General features: G+C 48.2%; 2 protein-coding genes across 5 annotated transcripts in view; both read left to right on the top strand.

Annotated features, from left to right (window-relative positions):
* Window positions 1–10,883, top strand: part of LOC129129568 (TLC domain-containing protein 5-like) — a 180,645-nt gene extending 169,762 nt beyond the window's left edge. The window contains exon 4 of the transcript XR_013185017.1: window positions 10,872–10,883. The gene's annotated coding sequence lies outside the window, so the exon portion shown is untranslated. The remainder of the gene's footprint in view (window positions 1–10,871) is intronic.
* GRIK4 (glutamate ionotropic receptor kainate type subunit 4) overlaps window positions 1–20,982 on the top strand; it is a 216,189-nt gene that overhangs the window by 58,239 nt on the left and 136,968 nt on the right. For all 4 annotated transcript variants that reach the window (XR_013185015.1, XM_054647485.2, XM_077189837.1 and 1 more), the window contains exon 2: window positions 11,397–11,528. Coding sequence is in view for 3 of the 4 variants with exons in the window: in XM_054647485.2 (XP_054503460.1) it covers window positions 11,447–11,528 (82 nt within the window). In the remaining variant the exon portion in view is untranslated. The remainder of the gene's footprint in view (window positions 1–11,396; window positions 11,529–20,982) is intronic.

Here is a 20,982-nt window from a genome sequence, read left to right as displayed (position 1 = left end):
GCTGCCCTGGAATTGTGTCTGTGAAGTGGCCAGATATTGGAGAAACAAATGATAAAGCAGAAAGGAGTTTATCTGCAGGCTTATGAAACTTGAGTGGTGCTTGGTTCCAAAGCACTCCTTGCATCACCAGGCAAGCTGCTCTGAGCCCAAATTCCCCGTTATGCAAAAGGTTCCCCAAGCCTTAAATAAACCCACGAAAGGCCACGAGACAGGCAGTGAGAAACTGAGGGGTGCCAGAGCCAAGGCTGTGGAGACAAGTCCTGCCTGTGAGTGGATTTTCTGCGCTGTTGTGGCGCTGAGGGGAGAAGCTGAGCAGGTTCCTGCCAAGGATGAGTGTGAGGATTTGTCTGGTCTCCTGCCCAGCAGTGACAGGCAGGAGAGGAAATTTTCCTTTTGTCAGCCAGCACTGCCTCTGTGCTGTCCTTTCCCCATCCCTGCTCTGGGGAGGCTCCTCCTGCCCAGCCAGGGCATCTCTGCTGGATTAAAAGCAAATCCCATTTCCTCAGGCTCACATCCCCACCAGGGAGGAGGGAGGTCAGCAAATAATACCCCAAAATAACTCTGAGTACTCCACTTGTCTGGCTGGCATTTCCCCCTAGAGCCAGAATTCCCTTTTTTTATATGGGATTTGATGTGTGGTTACAACAAGCAGAGGAAAAGTGCCAGGGCTGCCCATTCTCCTCCATCCCTCTGGGTTTTGGGTGTTTCATCTCAGCAACACAGGAGCACTGCACCCTTAATTGCTGCTTTTTGCTCTTAATTAATCAAACCCATGGTTTTCTGGCCTGAAATCTTGTTGGTTTTTTTTTTTTTTTCCCTTCTTGTCACTTTTGCTACAAGCAGGATTAAAAGCCTCTCTCATGCAAAATAATGCCTTTAATTGCAACTTCACATACAAGTTTGGACTTTGATTCTGCCTTCCTGTGCAAGACTATTTATTGCTGCTTTATTCTTCTGCATCTGCTGGTTGTGTGCAGCTGTGCCGTTGCACCAGCATCTCCCAGCTCCCGTGTTTTCCTTGTATCCCATTAATTTTGCAAGGTTTCCTTGCTCCCTTGCCCTCAAGCCTATCACCCCTGTGCTTTCTTGTGCCTATTCTCAGCTTGGCATCTGTCCTGGTTCCCACCTCCTTCCCTGTGCATATGTTTCCTGTCATCCAAATGCACCCCCAGCAATCCTCACTCCATTAAAACACACAAATTCCATCTTCAGCCATTCACAAACTGCCTCTTTCTCTCCTCAAACCCCAGCCTTTTAGAGCTTGGATGGATCAAAATGTTCTGTGGGTGATAGATGGAAGATTAATCTATTTGTTTCACTTACACTTCTGGCAGCAATAAAAAGAAGCAAACCCAGATTTTTGGCCATAAACCACTTCTTGAAGGTTGATTTGGTAGAGGCTGCTTTGTTTTCCTTTCTTCTCCCTCTTGAATCTGCCAGGGCCTCTAAGTTAAATAAATAGATTAATCTTCTTTCTGTAGCCCAGAGATCAGGTTGATGCATTTAAGAGCTTCCTCTCCCTCCAGACTCCTGAGATGTTCACAGATCCGATTCATATTTTAGAACTTCCTTCATGTGTAAAGAGCCTCGTTGGTGTAGCAGCAATTCTTCACTAACAGCAAATAAGGCTCTGTGCTCCTTGGGTTTCTTTTCTTCTGAGGGAGCTGAAAATTTTCCATCAAAGCCTTTTTTTTTTGTTAAAATGGGATTTTTTTTTTTTTTGTAGAAAAAGCAGCCTTTGGAGAGATGGGGGGAATTGCTTCAAAATCTGAAGGTTTCCTTCAAAAGGGGAATTTGGTGTTTTGTGTGTTGAAGGTTGGATCACTGTGAGCCGAATGGCTGAGAGCAGGTTCCCAAAAGCGTCTCCACTCAGCAAAACCAAAGTGTGGCACAACTGGAAAAGCCGTGGCTTTTGAGGAGGGGAAAATGGGTTTTTGATCAGCTCTGTTTGCTGTGCTCAAAGGTGAGTGCAAGGAAACCTCAAAAAGGGGTGTTTGAAGCAGTTCCTTCTGAATGCTGCCCTTGAAATGAAATGAAAGTGGGTCCTGAGTGGGTTCTTCATCCACTCCCAGCATGGTTTTCTAAGAGACAGGCAAGAGAGTTGGAGGAATTAAAGGTTTGATGCCAGTGGGTGCTTGGATCTTGCACTGCCCAGGGAAAGATGTTTTGCTAAGATTTCTAAAGCTGTGGACACTTTCCACTAACCCAGGTTGCTCCAAGTCCTGTCCAGCCTGGCCTTGGACACTCCCAGGGATCCAGGTGCAACCCTGGAACATCCACTGGAAAAAGCCACAGTGATTTGTTTGCTATTGGAACAAAACCCAGACTCCCAAACTCAATTTTTATCAATTTCTCAGTGTAAGACCTTTGCTGTTTTAAAGCCTTTTTCCTGGTTAAGCTTTTGATGAATCCAAGGCTCTGGCTGTGCTCATTTATTCAGGTTTCTTTGCAAGCAGACTTGTTGAACAGCTCAGATTCTGCTCGCCTCAGTGTGTCCCCAGACCACCTCAGCTGGAGAGATCAGTTTGCATTTCCCTGTCCAAAAATCCCCTCCTGTACTGCTGCCTGCAGTGCAAACTCTGCTCTGTGCCTCACCAGAGGTGCTTTAATGGAAGTGAAGGCCTGCAGAGTGGGCAGGAGTCTTCTGCTGAATTAATGTGGCATAAAATGTGTCAGGAGAGCCACTTTAAATCGGAAAAAAACAGCTGTGCACAGAGGGCTCTGTGCCTGCCAGGGGTGGGGGGACAAACAAAGCTTTTCTTCCTTTTTTAGAGAGGATTTTTGACCTGCCCAGAATCTTTATCCAAGGTAAACAACCCTCAGCCTTGTGTTTTGTGCTCAGATGGTCAAGGATAGTGGTGCTGGTCAAGGATGAAGGTTCTGGTCAAGGATTTGTCCTGGTCAAGAATGGAGGTGCTGGTCAAGGATTGGTGTTTTGATCAAGGATGGAGGTGCTGGTCAAGGATTTGGTCTGGTCAAGGATTGGGGCACTGGTCAAAGATTGGGGTGCTGGTCAAGGGTTCAGGTGCTGGTCAAGGATGGAGGTTCTGGTCAAGGATTGGGGTGCTGGTAAAAGATTTGGTCTGGTCAAGGGTTGGGGTGCTGGTAAAGGATTTGGTCTGGCCAAGGATTGAGATTCTGGTCAAGGATCAAGGTTCTGGTCAGGGATTGGAGTGCTAGCCAAGGACAGAGGTGCTGGTCAAGGGTTTGGTCTGGTCAAGGATTGGGACACTGGTCAAGGACTGAGGTTCTGGTAAAGGATCAATGTGTGATCAAGGATTGGGGTGCTGGCCAAGGACAGAGGTGCTGGCCAAGGATTTGGTCTGGCCAAGGATTGGGGCACTGGTCAAGGATTTGGTCTGGTCAAGGACTGAGGTTCTGGTCAAGGATCAAGGTGCTGGTCAAGGGTTGGAGTGCTGGCCAAGGACAGAGGTGCTGGTCAAGGATTTGGTCTGGTCAAAGTCTGAGGTGCTGATCAAAGGTTGAGGTGCTGGCCAAGGACTGAGGTGCTGGCTGTAGGACCAGAGCTGCTGTGGCCACCTCTGGCCCTGTTAAATGAAGCTCCCTGTCCTTCCCAGCTGGCAGAAACCCTTCCCTCCCTCCTCCCACCTGCAGCCTCTCCTCTTCCCCCAGCCTGGTGGTGATTTTGGTGATTTTTCCTCTCAGATAACAGCTCCAAGCCAATTAAGAGTGTCTCACACAGTCCTCGCCGTGGGAGACCACGGTGCTTTTAACTGCTATTGTTTGTTAATAAAAATAAATCGTGGGCACCAGAGGAAGGAGGGAGGGAGGGAATCCCACACGGGCTTGATTTTCTCTTTTCCTGGTGTTCTTTTCAGTCAGTGATGGTCACAGCCAGGGAGGCTTTGACAGATGATGTGGGCAGGGATGTGCTGGGGTGTTCGGTGCTCTGTGCAAGGTGCAGATCATTGCTCAGCAGCTTCCCTGCGAGGGGGCTGAGGCTCAGGCACAACTGGGGCTGTGCTGCTGCCAGGAGCAGGAGCTGCTGGCACAGGGATGGGGCAGCAGCATCCTCAGAGGCTGGGGGAGCTCATCCAGCACGGCAGAGAAAAACAGGGAGGAGTTGGAAGGGCTGATCTGAGAAGGAGAGGATCATTTCAGGCATGAAAGCACAGCCCAGGCTGGAGGATGGAGAGCCTCACCCCTCCTGTGCTGTTGGTGGCACAGATTTTGTACAAATGGAGGCTCCCAGGGAGGGTCACCCCAAACAACCCCACAATTTTGTGAAAAACAGAATTCACAACACTTATAATCACCAACAATGTGCGTAAGCTAAAACATAAATGCAAAAGCCAATATTATCTGGTCATTCCTCACAATGTGAAATATCAGGGTGTTTTACACCCACTGCTCTGTGCATCCATCATATTGAGTGTTTTCTCAGCAGGCACAGGGTTTTCTTTGTGGAAGGCTTTAGAGGAGGGCAGGAAGGGCCCAGCTGCTGGATCTCTGCTCTGCCTGAATCCCCCAGCTCCAGCCCACTGCCAGGATCCAGTGAGCTGCCCCAGCAAAGGAGTTTTAATGCTGTAATGGGACTTTTGTGAGCCTGGCTGAGGGGGCAGGTGGGTTTCACACTCATAATTCACTCCTCTGTGCCAGCAGAGCTCTTCAAGTATTGACCCAGCCTGGGAGGGCTGATGGGCCGTGTGATAAAGCTGTGGAGGAGAGGAAAATTGAATAAAGATGTCCTGTGAGCGAAGTCTCCTTGTGTTCACAGGTCTGGGGTTGATAATGCTGGGGGAAATCTCACTCTGAGATAGCCCAGCCTGTGTGAGGAATTAGGATGGGCACACGCTGCTTTTATCTCTAAGCTGTGATAGGAAATTTGATCAGGCTTTGCTAATTCTGGGGAGGATTGAGAAGGGGGGGATGAGAGGACTCAAGGCCGGGGAGAGAGAAAGTTAAAGAAAATAATCCACAGCAACGAGAAATGTCAGCAATGCATTCGTCCTTCTGCTTCACTGCCTCCAGAATTCTTTTCTCCTTGAAGTTTTCTTGCTTCTTTTTCTGGAAGTCACGAAGGGTGGAGGGGGAAAAAAAAAAAGAGGAGAAGAGAGAGATGAAAGAACACAGCTAGGGGAATGAAAATTTTTAAAAAATCCATTTAATGTATCGGCTGAGCAGGTGTTTATCACTAATATCACCTTCCCTGGGCTGTCACCTGCCCTGGTGTCACCTGGAGAAGTGAGATGTGATGGGGAGCCCAAGGTTCCTTTCATCCCCTGCCACCTGGGGAAGGGAGATACCACAGCTCTGTCTCTCAGCCTGGTGAACCCATCCCTGGCACTGGTGTGAGGACAAAGAGAGGGGTGGCTGCGAGCAAAGCAGGCTCTTTAATGCTGATGAAATCTAAAAAACGAGACGTGGTTTTTATAGGAACATAGAAATTGCCAGACTGGAACCGAGCTCTGCTTCTTGTTGTTAAGTATCCTTTTTAAGCACTGGCTGCTTCCAGAGGCTGCGAGAGCAGCCTTGCCCCGAGGGCTGATTCTCCCAGCCCTCAAAAATAGGGAATTCACCAGCTCCTTGCAGCGTGAAGGGTTTACACCCCATCCAAACATTAATTTGTATTTTTTTTTCCCCCCTTCAAATGTAGCATTGTAATTCCAGCCATTCCTTCTCTTGGTAGATGTCATCCTTCCCTCAGCCTCGCAGAGGTTTTTTTGACTCTGACAATACCTCGTGGTAACGATTTACCCGTGCTAATTATGCATTTTTTGCCGAGCGAAACATATTGGTGGTGGCTTTAAATGGAGCAGTTTTTCAGTTTAATTGAACTTACATCTTCGTGGCCCCGGGGCAGGCTGTCAGTGCAGCTCTCCCCTCCCCCTGAGACACTTCTTAGAGCTCCGAACAGCCACTTGTTGAGATGTTTTTCAGGTTTTTCCCTTCTTGCCTGTTCCATTTAAACCCCAGCCTGTCTGCATGAGAAGCTTGACACAAGGCAAGAGCTCTCTTTGCCTGTCCAAGGAATGAAAAAGCCCCGTTAAGTTGTTTGTTGATATTCCCTGACAGCTTTTTCCCCCAATTCCTTGCTGCTCTGCAGCTGTTAAATTTGTTGTCTCAGCTGTGAGGATTACTCCAGCTTTGCTCGAGCTGCGTTTTCTCACCATTCATCAAACTTCTGGTGAGGCAGGGAGAGATCCATCAACACCAAAGCCCCCTCCAAACTCCTGCTTGGCTGGGAAAAAAAAAAAAAAAAAAACCCAGAAAAAATCAGCCTGGAGAAGGTGGAATTTGCTGCCAGGTTTTTCCAGGGTGTTTGTGGTTTCTCAGCTTGCAGGAGAAGGCGTGCAGGGGGGTTTGCAGTGTGGGGTTGCACGGGGATAAAAGCAACACGTTGGGGATTTTGGGAAGCCTGGGCCTGGCACTGCTCTCCAGGGCAGCTGGAGCTGCTCCTGCTGGGGACAGATGTGGCAGGAACAGCTTTATTGGAAAAGATGTTTTGTAGTTGGGGAATAACATGATTTTTTAGAAGGTTGAACAATTTCTTTATTGAACTATACTATATTACACTAATATTATACTAAAAAGATACTGAAAATTAACTTGTGACCCTTCCTAGACAGTCATGACACAGCTTTGACCTAATTGGTCAATCAATCAAAACAACTATTACTTGTTGTAAGTAATTGGACACTTGGTGTCCAATTAACAAATCCCTTTTGTAAACAATCTCCATAACACATTCCACGTGTGCCAAACAACAGGAGCAGTGAATAGAGATAAGGGTTGTTTTCTCTTCTTCCTCTGAGCTTTCTCACTGCCTTCCCCAGGAGAAATCCTGGCAGAGAGAATTATGTCTCTGTCTGTCCTGAGGATGTGAATGCCACACAGGTTCTGCAGGTGGGAGCAGAAATCTCTGCCCAGAGGAGTTGATGCCCCAATCATGGAAGTGCCCAGAGCCAGGTTGGACAGGCCTTGGAGGACCCTGGGATGGTGGGAGGTGTCCCAGCCCATGGCAGATGGTCTGTAAGATCCCTTCCAACCAAACCACTCCATAATTCCATGGAATAGCAGCAGATTCCTCGAGTGTCCTTGCCAGGCTGTGCAGAGGGAATGAGCAGAGAGGTGGCTGCTTTTCAAGGATGTCTTCTTTATCTCTGTGGCAGCTCCAGCAGAGGGGTTTTTTGGTGGGGGTTTTCTTTTAGTGATTTAACATTTTGTTCTGCCTTTTGGCTTTTTGCTCTACTGTCTAAGAATTTTTTTCTGCAGAAATCTCCAAATAGCAGGAGGCTGTGGTGATAGCAGTGAAGAAGAGCACCAGCTCTCACAGTCATTAAAAATGTATCAGCAGTTTCAGAAGCAAACTTGCTCCCTCTCGGAGGCAAATCGTCCATAATTCTGCTTGGTATTTAGAGACTTTTATCTCCAGAGAGAACACAAAACTCCCCAGTAGAGCCCTGATTTATTTTATTCTCTTGACTTTCCAGAGCTGAAAGATGAAAAAATATATATAAAAAAAGGGGCTTAGCAGGAAAAGAATTCTGTGTTTGTGCTGCATGCAGGGGTCAGCTCATGATCCAGCAGCAGCTCCTCAGCACCTCCCACCCTGAAGGACCCAGGGAACTCTTTCCCAGCCATCCCACTCTTTTATTTTTTTGGGGAGCAGATTGGGAATGCTCCACAGACAGCTGTCCATCAACCCAGCCTGCTGTCAGAGCAGCAGAGAGGAGCCACTCAAGCTGTGCATGCACAGCTCCTGACATGTTCTCGCTGGAAACTTCAGCAGGGGAAGTTGGTTGGATTTATTTTCAGCCAGCTGAGGATGAGTCTGGGATAAGTCATCTTCACACGCAGGAGAATTAGCGAGGCAAGCTGCTAAAGAGCTTTGTCTCCTCAGGGTTTTCTTGGCTTTGTGAGGTTTTAATGAAGGAAAGTTGTGCTCCTCTCCTCTCTGAGTGGGATTTGGGGCTGCGCTGGAGTGGATGCCCCAGCTGTGGCCACAATTCACTGGTGCACCTGGGTGGAGCTCCTGTTCCACGGCATCTCCCGGGGAAATGAGGGACAGGCAGGTGCACCTTGCAGCTGGAAGGCAGCTTGGCAGGAGAACAAGCTCAGCAGGGCCAAATCAATGTGCAGTGAGGGCGTTTGGACCGTGCCCACCACCCTTTAACACCTGAATTCAGGGAGGGGGCATCAGGTGGGGACTGGGAGCTGCAGAGGCACTGAAACTCCTCTTTGTTCATTTGAAAGTAACTTTGATGCTGGGCTAGGAGGAAAATCCTCTCTCTCCTTCCCTCCTGATGGTAAATCTGGGATCCCAGCATTTGTGAAGGAGGGGATGCACCCCCGTGCTCCCTCCCAGGTATTTTGCCATCACCTCCAGCACCCAGCTGGGCACAGCTTGTAGGATCCTGTGTTTTCTGTCGTTGAGCAGCCCCTGAGGTGCATTTCTATTGCTGCCAGCTGTTCCCTGGGCCCCTGCTCCAAGCCCAAGCCCTCCTGAGGGGTGAGGTGGAGCAGCCTCCCCCTGTGCTCCGTGTCCCAGGTAATTACAGCCCCAGCACTCCAGAGCAGGGCCCAGCAGGCAGCCTGGCTTTACTGCTCAGCCTGGCTGATAACTCCGAGCTGCTGATGCTCAGGCAGCTGCTGCTTGCTGGGAATCTCCTCCTCAGCTTCTCCAGCAGGCTGCAAACAGGCGGAGCAGCCTCGGGTCTGTCCCTTGGAGCAGGGAGTCACAGGAGCTTTTCCCTCTTCCCACAAGAGGGGTTGCTCCTTTTGATTTTTTCTTTGCAGAGTCTGAAATTACTTTTTGTTTGGTTTTTTTTTTAACCTGGTGGTTCACAGGATTATTGAGGTTGGAGAAGCCCTCCCAGGCCATTGAGTCCATCTGTGTCCATGCTGGGCCCCATCCCCACCTTGTCCCCAGCCCAGAGCTCTGGGTGCCACCTCCAGTGGTTCCTTGGACACCTGCAGGCAGGGATGGGCACTCCAACCCTCCCTGGGCAGCCCCTTCCAGTGCTTAACAACCCTTTCCATGGGGAAATTCCTGCTGGTGTCCACCCTGGCCCAGCCTGAGGCCATCCCCTCTCCTCCTGTGCCTGGGAGAAGATCCCAAATCTCCCCCTCCTGTCAGGAGCTGTGCAGAGCCACAAGGGCCCCCCTGAGCCTCCTTTTCTCAGGGCTGAGCCCCTTCCCAGCTCCCTCAGCTGCTCCTGGTGCTCCAGACCCTTCCCCAGCTCCTTTTCTTTCCCTGGTCCCTCCATGCCCTTTCTCCAACCCCTCCATGTCCTTCCCTGAAGTGGTTCCATGGAGCTTTGGCAGGGAATGATGAGGATGCAAACTCCAGCAACCTCCTCGGATTTCAGGCAGGCATTTCCCTCCTGTCTGGCTGGAATTTGAGGGGTTTTACCCCCTTTTCCCTGCCCTGCCCCTGGTCTGACATTCCCTACCTGATGTTTTGGTTGAGCTGTGGCTGTTCATCACCAGGGGCTGGTGACAAGGTTTTGTTTTGCTTTTCTCAAAACCTCAAGTTTGGTTTTCTCAAAAATCTCAGACTGGAAAACCAAAACCACCGCGCAAGGAAAACACACTGGGGGTAGCAGTACAAGAAGTAGGACCTAAAATAACCTAAAAAAGGAGGAAAACCAGGACTGTGAGTGTTGGGGAGCAGCTTTGGAGGCAGAACTGAGCACAAGGGTGGCAAACCCCAGGCTGTCCTGCTGTCTCCATGGCGAAGGGATGGCTGTGTGTGCTCAGCTCCACATTCCAGGCTGGGAGTGCATCTGACACGATGCTGCTGTTTTGTCAATATCTTGGGAAGTTTGGAAATAGCTGCTTCAAAGTGCTCCAGTGATACATTGCTCTGCAATCTGTCTCTGCTGCTGCCAGCACTTCTAAGTAACCAATTTCCCATGTGTTTAACCTTTTAGGGCTTCTCTTCCCCAGGAATTGCTCTGGAACTCCCACTGAAAAGAGGGGGAAAAAAAGGAGAAAATTGCTATTTGCCCTTCACAGGGGTGGTTCATTTTCCAGGTGGTTTTTTTTTGGGGTGTCTCTAGCTTTTAAAAATGGGTTGAAAGCGCTGAAATTGGGATGTTCTTCCCATGTCTGACTGACAGCTGAGCATGAGATCCCTCAGTTTTGTGGAATTGGGATGCAGGAGGTGTGGAAGCATGATCCAGGAAGGCATCAAACCCCTGGAGATGTCCCAGGGCTCCCTGGATTTTTATTTCTGTGGCCCTGTCTCTGCATTTCCCCTCTGTGAAAGGGGATGGTCCCTGTGGAGAGTGCTGAGATAAGCTGGAGGAAGTCTTAAATGTAATCTAAAAATAGATTAATTGGAAAATTGCAAGCGAAAGGCAGCGCCTTGCTCAGACAAAACTCCTGGTAGCTTCAAAGGCAGATTAAAGACTTTGCCTGTGTCAGGACTTGGTATTTGGCCCAAGAAGGAGACAAATGGAAGAGGGTGAGAATGTTTGCCAGCAGAAGAGAGAAGGGAGAGATAAGGTAACAGATGAAACACTCAAAGTCAGCATTTAAGGACATTGCTGCCTGCGGAGATAATTTTATCAACTCCAGAGACAACAGTTTTTTTGGGGTTTTATTTTTTTTTTTTCCATGAAGTAAAATCTGCCCTTTATGAAGCTGTTTAAAATGGCATTTATTGCAAATTTGATTAGCTGTGCTGCAGGAGCCTGCTGTGGGACAGCCAGTGCCAATATCTGTGCTGAGGATGAGTTTGTGGATTTTCCACCTCCTGCCCTTCATTTTGGTGGTGTTCAGACTTTGGAACTTGGACTTCTGGGTGGTTGGGTGGTGAGACAAAAAAAGAAGACGAAAAAAAAAAAAAAAAAAAAAAAAAAAGATGCTCTTGGTCTTGTGCTGAACCCTCTTGTTCCTGAAAGGGAGGGAAAGAATTGTGGCAAGGAATTATTGGTTTCTAGTTTGGTGAGACCCAAGTGACTTCGGCCTCCTCAAGCCTTCCCTCAAATCACGTTTTGCTATGAAAATGATTTGTCCCATCCTAAAATCAGAATCAGTATTATATAATGAGTTGCTGGCTGCTCTGAGTGGAAAGGGAAAGGGGGGGGTGGGTGAGAATAGAAGTCAGAGATGTGACTCAATATTGATTTCCACTTGTTTTTGTTGAAACGCTAAAAATGCCAAAATGAAATATTTGGACTTTTCCTCGTGTTCCTTTCTTTTTTTTCTTTTTTTTTAACTTTTTAAATTTTTTATCATTTTTTAAAATTTTTTTCCTGCAAGGAGCTCTCTGCCCAGTTGGATTCCAAACCCTGAATAATTCATAGCCTGTAAATAGCTCCCTTCTGCTCGGGTAAATAGAGCTTTTGTCTCCGTGCTGGTTGAGCTGAGTGGTGCTGCTGGGGGCAGCAGAGGGGCTCAAGGGTGTTTTCTGTGTCTCCCTGCAGAGTTATGTCATGCCCAGACCACCGCAGGGCTCCATGAGGATTTATGGAAGATGCTCCGTGTCTTGGCGCCTCTGGTGCTCCTTCTGCTGTGGCTGATGAGGATCTGGGCCAGCCCCCATTCCCTGAGGATTGGTGAGTGCTCACCTGGCTTTGGGTTTATTATTCTTATTTGTTATTCGGGGGTTTTGCAAGAGTCAAATCTTAAATTGCCTTCTTAAAATGAGAATATTTGACTGTTGTAAGGTTGGTAACACATCAATATTTTTACGCCTATGTTCACAGAAACAAGAGCAAAACCAGATATACAATTTACTGTATTTGTTATTAGGAGTTTGCAAGAGTCAAATCTTAAATTGCCTTCTTAAAAGAAGAATATTTACCTTTAGTAAGGCTGGCAAGACAATTATTTTCATACTTACACCTGTGTTCACACGAACAAGAGCAAAACCAGATGTACAATTTTCTGAATTTATTATCAGGAGTTTGCAAGAGTCAAATCTTAAATTGCCTTCTTAAAAGAAGAATATTTGACTGTGGTAAGGTTGGCAACACATAGGTATTTTTATACCTACACCTATGTTCACGCAAACAAACTGTATTTGTTATTAGGAGTTTGCAAGAGTCAGATCTTAAAATACCTTCTTGAAAGAAGAATATTTGACTGTTGTAAGGTTGGCAACAGATCAATATTTTTATACTTACTCCTATGTTCACACAAACAAGAGCAAAACTAGATGTACAATTTACTGTATTTGTTATTGGGAGTTTTGCAAGAGTCAATTCTTAAATTACCTTCTTAAAAGAAGAATATTTGACTGTAGTGAGGTTGACAACACATCAATATTTTTATACTTATGCCTACACCTATGTTCACACATAAAAGAGCAAAACTAGATGTACAATTTACTGTGAAATATTAATTAATATTTAAAAATCTGCAAAGGCTTTGGTAGATTTTAGCAGTCAGATGCTGGAGATTGTGGCAGCATCATCAAGTTCACAGAAACAATACTGGCTTGTACCTCTAAAACTTGGTGTGTTAGCAGGACTTGACCATTAGAAGAAGAATTTGGTATTTTTTAATTCATATCCACTGTCTCACCACCAACCCTTACAATTGTACGAGATCAGAGAGAAAAAGACATGGAGAGCTCTGAGATTTTACAGCTTAAAAAAAATAGTGGGGAAATGACTGAATATAAAATTAAAATATTATCCCAGTGGTGCTCTGGAGGGATTCTTGGAACCCTCCCTGCCTGGTGGGGCTGACATTGAGTGAAATTCTCCTGCATGGTCAGTGGAGACACCGAGCTCCTCCCTGAATTTTGGGAATGCTCTTCAGTTTGTACATGAAATGCAGTTTGTGGTGAGCTGACACACTTGCTGTGCTCCTCCTTGTGTTTTGGGAATGCTCTTCAGTTTGTACATGAAATGCAGTTTGTGGTGAGCTGACACACTTGCTGTGCTCCTCCCTGAATTTTGGGAATGCTCTTCAGTTTGTACATGAAATGCAGTTTGTGGTGAGCTGACACACTTGCTGTGCTCCTCCTTGTGTTTTGGGAATGCTCTTCAGTTTGTACATGAAATGCAGTTTGTGGTGAGCTGACACACTTGCTGTGCTCCTCCTTGTGTTTTGGGAATGCTCTTCAGTTTGTACATGAAATGCAGTTTGTGGTGAGCTGACACACTTGCTGTGCTCCTCCTTGTGTTTTGGGAATGTTGTCTCCCTCCTTTTGTCAATGAAATGCAATTTATGGTGAGTTTACACATTGAGCTCCTCCTTGTGTTTTGGGAATGTTCTCCTTCCTTTTGTCAATGAAATTGAGATTATGGTGGGTGCAGACACCGAGCTCCTCCTTGAATTCTGGGAATGTTCTTCAGTTTGTAAATGAAATGCAGTTTGTGGTGAGCTGACACACTTGCTGAAGCTCCTCCATGAATTTTGGGCATGTTGTTTCTTTCTCTTGTCAATGAAATTAGTTTATGGTGAGCTGACACACTTGCTGAAGTTCCTCCATGAATTTTGGGAATGTTGTCTCCCTCCTTTTGTAAATGAAATGCAGTTTATGGTGAGTTTACACATTGAGCTCCTCCCTGCATTTGGCAATGTTCTCCACTTCCTTTTGTAAATGAAATTAGTTTATGGTGAGCTGACAATGTTGTTGAAATTCCTCCATGCATTTTGGGCATGTTGTCTCTTCCTCTTGTAAATGAAATTAATTTATGGTGAGTTGACACTGTTGAGCTCTTGCCTGTACTTTGGGAATGTTCTCTCCTTCCTTTTATCAATGAAATGGAGTTTATGGTGAGTGGGCACGCTGAGCTCCTCCCTGCATTTTGGGAATGTTCTGTCTCTAGTTTGTAAATGAAATTAGTTTATGGTGAGCTGACACACTTGCTGAAATTCCTCCCTGCATTTTGGAAATGTTGTCTCTTCCCCCTGTAAATGAAATTAGTTTATGGTGAGCTGACACACTTGCTGGAGCTCCTCCCTGCATTTTAGGGATGTTGTCTCTTCCTCTTGTCAATGAAAGGCAGTTTGTGGTGAATTTCCCTGTTTGTGTTGGTTCTCATGGTGTTGATGTTGCCCTCCCTGTGTGAATTCCAAGCCACCCCTCAAAGAGCCACTGAGGAGCTAAAATGACCCTGCCATGTCCCACCCCTCTCCTAAACCCACATGAAATTAAATATTTCTGTCACAAATACATTTGCCCTCCATCCATGAGCAAGGGGGGCAGAGCCCAACCTGCCCCAAGCTCAAGGGCGCCACAAGAGCTGTGCAAACCCCAAAATATCCAATTTACAGGGGAGCCCCATGAGTGCAGACCCCTTTGGGCTGTGCTCAGGAGCTCTCAGGGAGAGGCACCATCATTTCCCCAGGCTGCCTGTGTGCATTAGGGACCATAAATGCACCCAGAAACCTCCTAATGGAGCTCACCTCCCACAACTGACACTTGGCTCCGTGTTTTAGAGAGGAAACTGCTTTTCCTGCAGCCAGCAGTGCCTTTATTGACCATTGGTTGCAGATAAGCAGCCAATCCATCCCTGTCCCCATTTGCAGCCTTCACAGGTGACACTCCTGAAGTGAAATTACCTCTCCCCTCTGCCCGTGGAGCACGAGGCAGCTCAGGAAATATGGGGAGGGAAGGTGTGAGCTGGCAGGAGCCTGGCAGGGCTGGCTGGGTGTTTTATATCCCTGGAACCCCTGATTCATGTGGGGCACTCCCAGCCCTGCTGCCTGCGTTTCACCTTCATGGGCGCATCCTCCACTTGAGCCAGCGGGCAGGGATGGGCATGGAGAGGGAATTGGCAGCATGCTGGAGGTGAAAATCCTTCTTTTTGCTTTGTGTCCCATCTTTCTGGGGAGCACTGTGGGGTTTTTGGGACCGTGGAGAGAAAGGGGAGCTCCTCTGACAGCACAGAGCTGCAAACCTGGGGTCAGTTTGTTTCCCAATTCCCCAGAGTGAAAAGTGAAGCTGTTTGAGATCCTGAAGGTTTGAATGAAAATCATTCATTTTATTGGTGTCCCATCTTTTTGGGGAAGGTATTTGAGACCTGGGACTGCGAATTTTCATCTTTTAAGGACTGTGAGGTTTTTGGGAGTGTGGAAAAAAAGGGGAGTTCCTGTGACAGCATAGAGCTGCAAACCTGGGGTCAGTTTGTTCCCATCTCCCCAGAGTGAAAAGAGAAGGTGTTTGAGATCCTGAAGGTTTGAATGAAAATCCTTCATTTTGGTTTGTGTCCTGTCTTATTTGGGAGAACCGTGGGGTTTTTTGGGACCATGGAGAAAAATGGGAGCTCCTCTAACAGCACAGAGCTGCAAATTTGGGGTCAGTTTATTTCCCACTTCCCCAGAGTGCAAAGTGAAGGTGTTTGAGAGCTGGGACTGTGAATTTTCAGCTTTTAAGGACTGGAAACTCGAATTATGCTGCATCTTCCAGGTGGGAATGGCAGCTGCCTTCCAGCTTGCCATTCCCCAAAGTGAGAGGTGAAGGTGTTTGAGATCCTGAAGGACTGAATGAAAATCCTTCCTTTTGCTTTGTGTCCCATCTTTTTGGGGAGCACTGTGGGGTTTTTGGGACCGTGGAGAGAAAGGGGAGCTCCTCTGACAGCACAGAGCTGCAAACCTGGGATCAGTTTGTTTCCCAATTCCCCAGAGTGAAAAGGGAAGGTGTTTGAGATCCTGAAGGATTGAATGAAAATCCTTCATTTTGGTTTGTGTCCTGTCTTATTTGGGAGAACCGTGGGGTTTTTGGGACCATGGAGAAAAAGGGGAGCTCCTCTGACAGCACAGAGCTGCAAATTTGGGGTCAGTTTGTTTCCCACTTCCCCAGAGTGCAAAGTGAAGGTGTTTGAGAGCTGGGACTGTGAATTTTCAGCTTTTAAGGACTGGAAACTCGAATTATGCTGCATCTTCCAGGTGGGAATGGCAGCTGCCTTCCAGCTTGCCATTCCCCAAGGTGAGAGGTGAAGGTGTTTGAGATGCTGAAGGATTGAATGAAAATCCTTTTGTCTTGTATTCCATCTTTTTGGGGAGCACTGTGGGGTTTTTGGGAGGATGGAAAAAAAGGGGAGCTCCTCTGAGCAGCACAAACCTGGGGTCAGTTTATTTCCCACTTCCCCATAGTGAAAAGTGAAGGTGTTTGAGACCTGGGACTGTGAATTTTCAGCTTTTAAGGACTGGAAGCTCGAATTATGCTGCATCTTCCAGGTGGGAATGGCAGCTGCCTTCCAGCTTGCTTTGGTTTGGGGGGTTTGATGAGTGTTGTTCCTTCAAGCCACAGTTTCATTTTTACGGCGCCTCCAACAAAAAAGTTAATAAAAATAAAGTGCAGAATAAAAAGAGGGAGAAAAATATGACCAGCAGCCCTGAAATCATTCCCAAATGCATGCTTTTGGCAAGGCAGGGAGATATGGTATCTAGCAACATAAATCACTGCTCTGCATAGGGAAGGAAAACCAGGCCAGCAAGAACATTTAAATATTCAAAGAAAATGCGAGCAAAGGTTTAAAACAGTCCTGAAAACCATCTGATAAGGGGCTGCTGAAATGCACAGGGATGTGATCAGCAATGGGAGGTGAGCTGGGCAGTGTCAGGGTGGGTTCTTCACCAGGAAAATGAGATTATTCCCTGCAGGGGAACACGGTGGTGCTGAGTCAGGGCCTCTTGGCTTGGGAAACGAGCCCTGAGCTTCCCTGCTGCTGCTTTTTTGGGGTTTGGGGTGGATCTTGGCCCTGGCAGCCCTCAGAGGAGTGGGGAGGCAGCAGATTGCTCCATCTCTGGGTGAGTTTCTGCTGGCCTGGACAGGGCCCACAGCGAGTGTTGCATTGCAGTGAGCTGGGGAAGCATCATCTGTGCAAGGCATTGAGCAGAATGTGGGCTACAGGGTCACCTTCCCCGAGCCTTTGGCTGCAGAGGAGCAGCCTGGAGGCTCCTGAGTGCTCTATTTCTCTCCTTGATACACAGGGAGGACAAAAAACCATCAGTGCACACTTGTTCATTCAGCCTTGCATTGTTTGTTCCCTTCTGACGCAGCCCTGGAGAAACTCTCCTTGTTCCTGTTTTTTTTCTGGAGACCTTGGTGGGGAAATCCAGGTGTAAAAAAAAAAAAAAAAAAAAGGTTTATTTGCAATGGTGATGTTTTGCTGAGAATGTCTTTTGTCAGTCAGTTCCCTGCTCTGTCTGGTGTGAATTATTATCTCTGAGGGCCTCAAAAGCTGGAAAAGAGCAGGCAGGGATGGGAATGTTCTCAACAGCTTCAAGAGCTCTGAGAGGGAAGGAATTGCCCCCAGGCAGCCTGGAGCCCTTGGAAGGACCAATGCAAGGCCTCCCAAAATACCCTGGGAGCTCTTGCTCAGGTTGTGTTGCATCCAGCCACCCCAAAAAACCAAAATAATCAGCTCCCCCCTGCCCTGCAGGGCAGCATCTCCCCTGGCCCTGCTTTCCTGCAGCACACACCGTGTGTGGGAGCAGTGCTGGGTTTGTTTCTTGCCTGTTCTCTCATGCTGAAGGAAGTGTCAGGAAATTTGCCTGAGTTATTTACTGGGTTATTTACTCGGCCTCACTGAGCAGAGCGCGGGGGCCCTAAATTGGCATTTTCTGCCTTGATTCATTGGGTGTGCTAAAGAAGCTCGTTTAAAATTCATACCCCGGGCCAAAAATTGTAGTTTATCCATGGAACTGCCCTCACCAGGAGCGGGATAGGAGCCCTGAGAGAGGATCTGCTGACAAACTCCTTGCCAGGCCTCCTGAGCCTTTCAGGGCTTCTCTCTGCCTGTCAAAATCCCTTCCCTGCCTCTGTCTCCCAGCTCTGCAAACTTCACACAACAACTCCAGCATTTAAGGGTGTTTTTTGGGGTGAAACTTGATGTTTTCCTGCCCCATATCCAAGGACTGTGCTGGGGCTCAGCTCTCATTGCTGTCCCAGTGCAGCAATGTGGTTTTGCTTCGTGGTTCCATCCAGAGAAGCAATTTGTGCTCCAGGCCCTGATGCTGGGGTGTCACTGGAGGTGTCACTCTGGGCAGTTTGTCCTTGTTTCTAGGCAGGATTCCAAAATTCTGGAGTGCCTGAAGGGCTGTGAATCTCCTGTGTCTGCTCAGGGTTCTGATTCTGGAACCAGAATCACAGGATCAGGGAGTGGTTTAGGTTGGTTCAAAGATCCAGTTCCACCCCTCTCCCACTGTTCTAAGACCCAGCCTGGCCTTGGGCACTTCCAGGGACCCAGGGGCAGCCCCAGCTGTGCCCACCCTGTGCCCACCCTCCCAGGGAAGGATTTCTTCCCAATATCCAACCTAAACCCACTATTTTTGAGTTTTAAGCCATCCCCCCTCATCCTGTCACTCCAAGCCCCTGTAAAAAGTCCCTCTCCATCTTTCCTGCAGCCCCTTCAGGCACTGGAAGGCCACAACGAGGTCACCCCAGAGCCTTTTCTTCTCCAGGCCGAACAATCCCAATTCTCCCAGTTTCAATCCCAATTCTCTCAGCTTTTCACGTCCAGAAAATGTTCTTGGGGACCCCCCAGAGCTGTGGGAGGCCCCTGGCACTCAGCTGTGTGTGCTGAAGGGGGTGGGAAGGGGCAGAGAGGAGCTTTTCCTGCATCTCTGTGCTTGTGTGGTGCCCCTGTATGCCTCTGCCAGGGCCGTGGGTAGCAGAGCATCGTTTGCACGGCCCCAAATCCCTTTGCAATCGCCCACCTGAGGCGTTTATGATACACTAAACCACTTTGGCAGTGAGTAAAGGCCCCAGAGCTGCCCTGCCGGTGCAGTTTGTCCAAAGGTGTGTCTGAGCTGGAGGGCTGAAGCAAGGGAAAAACGAGCATTGAGGTAAAAATGGGCAATAACAGCAGTGGAATTGGGGATAGTTCAGTTCAGCTCCCTCAGGACACACAGGATTCTCCTGCAGGCACTGCAGGCAAGATCCCACAAGGCAGAATTAGCATTTTAAAGCCTGCTGGTGGCTCTGATGATGAAGGTGCTGGAGAAGGAGGACGCTGATGTCAGCAGGTACCAAATTCTTCCTCCCAGGTGTCAGGAGGAGCTGGTGGGGGGAGAAGCCCAGCTGTGCTTTTCTTTTGTGGCTTTGTGGCAGATTTTGTGCCATCCCCAGCTCCCCACCTCCTGTTTGCAGCTGGCTCACACAGCTTGAAGCTCCCCTTCTCCCTCCTGCTGCAAACATTTAACACACACACACAGCACAAACTCCTTTCCTGGTGTAGCTCTGCCTGAGCCAAGCCCTTTGTGCATGCTCCTGATGGATCTGGGGTGAATTGGCCGTGGATTTGCTGCTCCCCAGCACAGGAATGGCCTCACCCTGGCTTTGGAGGCAGCCAGGATCAGCTCAGAGCACAGGAGCAATCTGCAGGGCTCACGTGCTGGTGCTGGTGCTGGAAAACCTCCCCACTTGTCATTAGGATCAGTGTTTAATCCCAGCCTGGCTTGGGGAGTGGGGTGGGAGGAGGGTGTAGTTATTGGGATACAATATTAATATTTCCTCCAATATTAAAAAGAGCCAGTTAAGTTCATTAAAGCAAAGTAGGTTTGTAGTTATTTATCATTTGCTGCTGGGGACTGCTGAGAGGTAGAGAAAAATAGGATATTCATCTGCTATCTGGTCTTTTAATTTTGTTCTGATTATTCTTCCTGGAGAGGGATGTCTTATTTATGGGTTTTGAGTTATGTGCATAAATATTTCTTTTTAAAATCACCTGTACAGATGCCAGGCCCTTCAGCAGTGCCTCATTTAGACTTACAGTGAATCACAAATGGTTTGGGTTGGAAGGATCTTAAAGATTACCCAGTTCCAACCCCTGACATGGACAGGGACATCTTCCACTGTCCCAGGTTGCTCTGAGCCCTGTCCAACCTGGCCTTGGACACTTGCAGCATCCAGGGGCAGCCACAGCTGCTCTGGGCACATTTTATCCTTGGATTCTTTGCAGTTCTGCATCCAGGGGCAGCCACAGCTGCTCTGGGCACATTTTATCCTTGGATTCTTTGCAGCTTTGCCCAGGTATTCATTTCCTGTGCTCCAGCACTGGGAGGAGTGGCTGACACTGCTCCATCTCCTTCCCTGAGCCATCTCCTTCAGGCCACTCATCCACAGAGACTGCTCAAGGATAAAATGAAGTGTTTTTTTCAGGAAAAAGCAACTGAAAGTGTTCAAAAAGGGGCTGGTGACTGGTGCAGTCGTTTATCCACCCTGATTTTCTCTGGAATGATCTGGTGAAAGGTGTTTTCCTGAAAGCTTTTGCTGCAGGACGCCAGGGCAGGGTGCTGAGGCTCCGCCGCGGTCGGCGGTGGGCGCCGCGCAGTCTCCAGGAGGTTTGCACGTAATTCCCACTGAACCTGTGGATGCAGCTTTTCCTGGGGCTGTGCTCAGCACCCTGGCAGCCTGCAGAGGCAGGAGGAGGCTCCTTAGCACCATGGAGGTGTGAGGGAAAACTGCGGGAGGAGCGCGAGCGCTTCCGAGCGGGAACCGCAAGCGGGTTCTGGAGGGATGCACCAACCCCAAGGGATGCACAAACCCCGAGGGATGCACCAACCATGCACCCCTGACTTGGTTTTCAGCTGTGAGAGAAGCCTTCCTGGCAGACTGACACGATTGGGTGTCGAGGAGGGAGGGATCGGTGCCTTGCTCCGCCGCGGGAGGTTTGTGTGCGAATTTTACGCGGTCAAGGTTGGGTGGGTTTGGGTTCAAAATCAACTGAGCTTCGTCCTGTAGGGAAACTGCGTGGAAAAAGAGGGGATTGGTGCAGAGCAGGGAAATTCCGTGGGCAAAAAATGAGGGATTTGGTGCAGAGTAGAGAAACCTCATGGAAAAAAAAAAATGGGATTGGTGCAAAACAGGGAAACTCCATGGGAAAAAATGGGGGATTTGATGCAGAGTAGGGAAAACTCCATGGAAAAAAAGAGGGATTTGGTGCAGAGTAAGGAAAGCCCATGAGAAAAAAGAGAGGCTTGGTGCAGAGCAGGGAAACTCCATGGAAAATGAGGGGCTTGGTGCAGAGTAAGGAAATTCCATGGGGAAAAAAAATATGGGCTTGGTGCAGAGCAGGGAAACTCCATGGGAAAAACAGAGGCACTTGG

Source organism: Agelaius phoeniceus, chromosome 23, assembly GCF_051311805.1.
Source record: "Agelaius phoeniceus isolate bAgePho1 chromosome 23, bAgePho1.hap1, whole genome shotgun sequence".
In the NCBI taxonomy this organism is placed as follows: Eukaryota; Metazoa; Chordata; class Aves; order Passeriformes; family Icteridae; genus Agelaius; species Agelaius phoeniceus.
The sequence above is the reverse complement of the archived record's forward strand: the minus strand, read 5'-3'. Positions and strand labels throughout refer to the sequence as shown.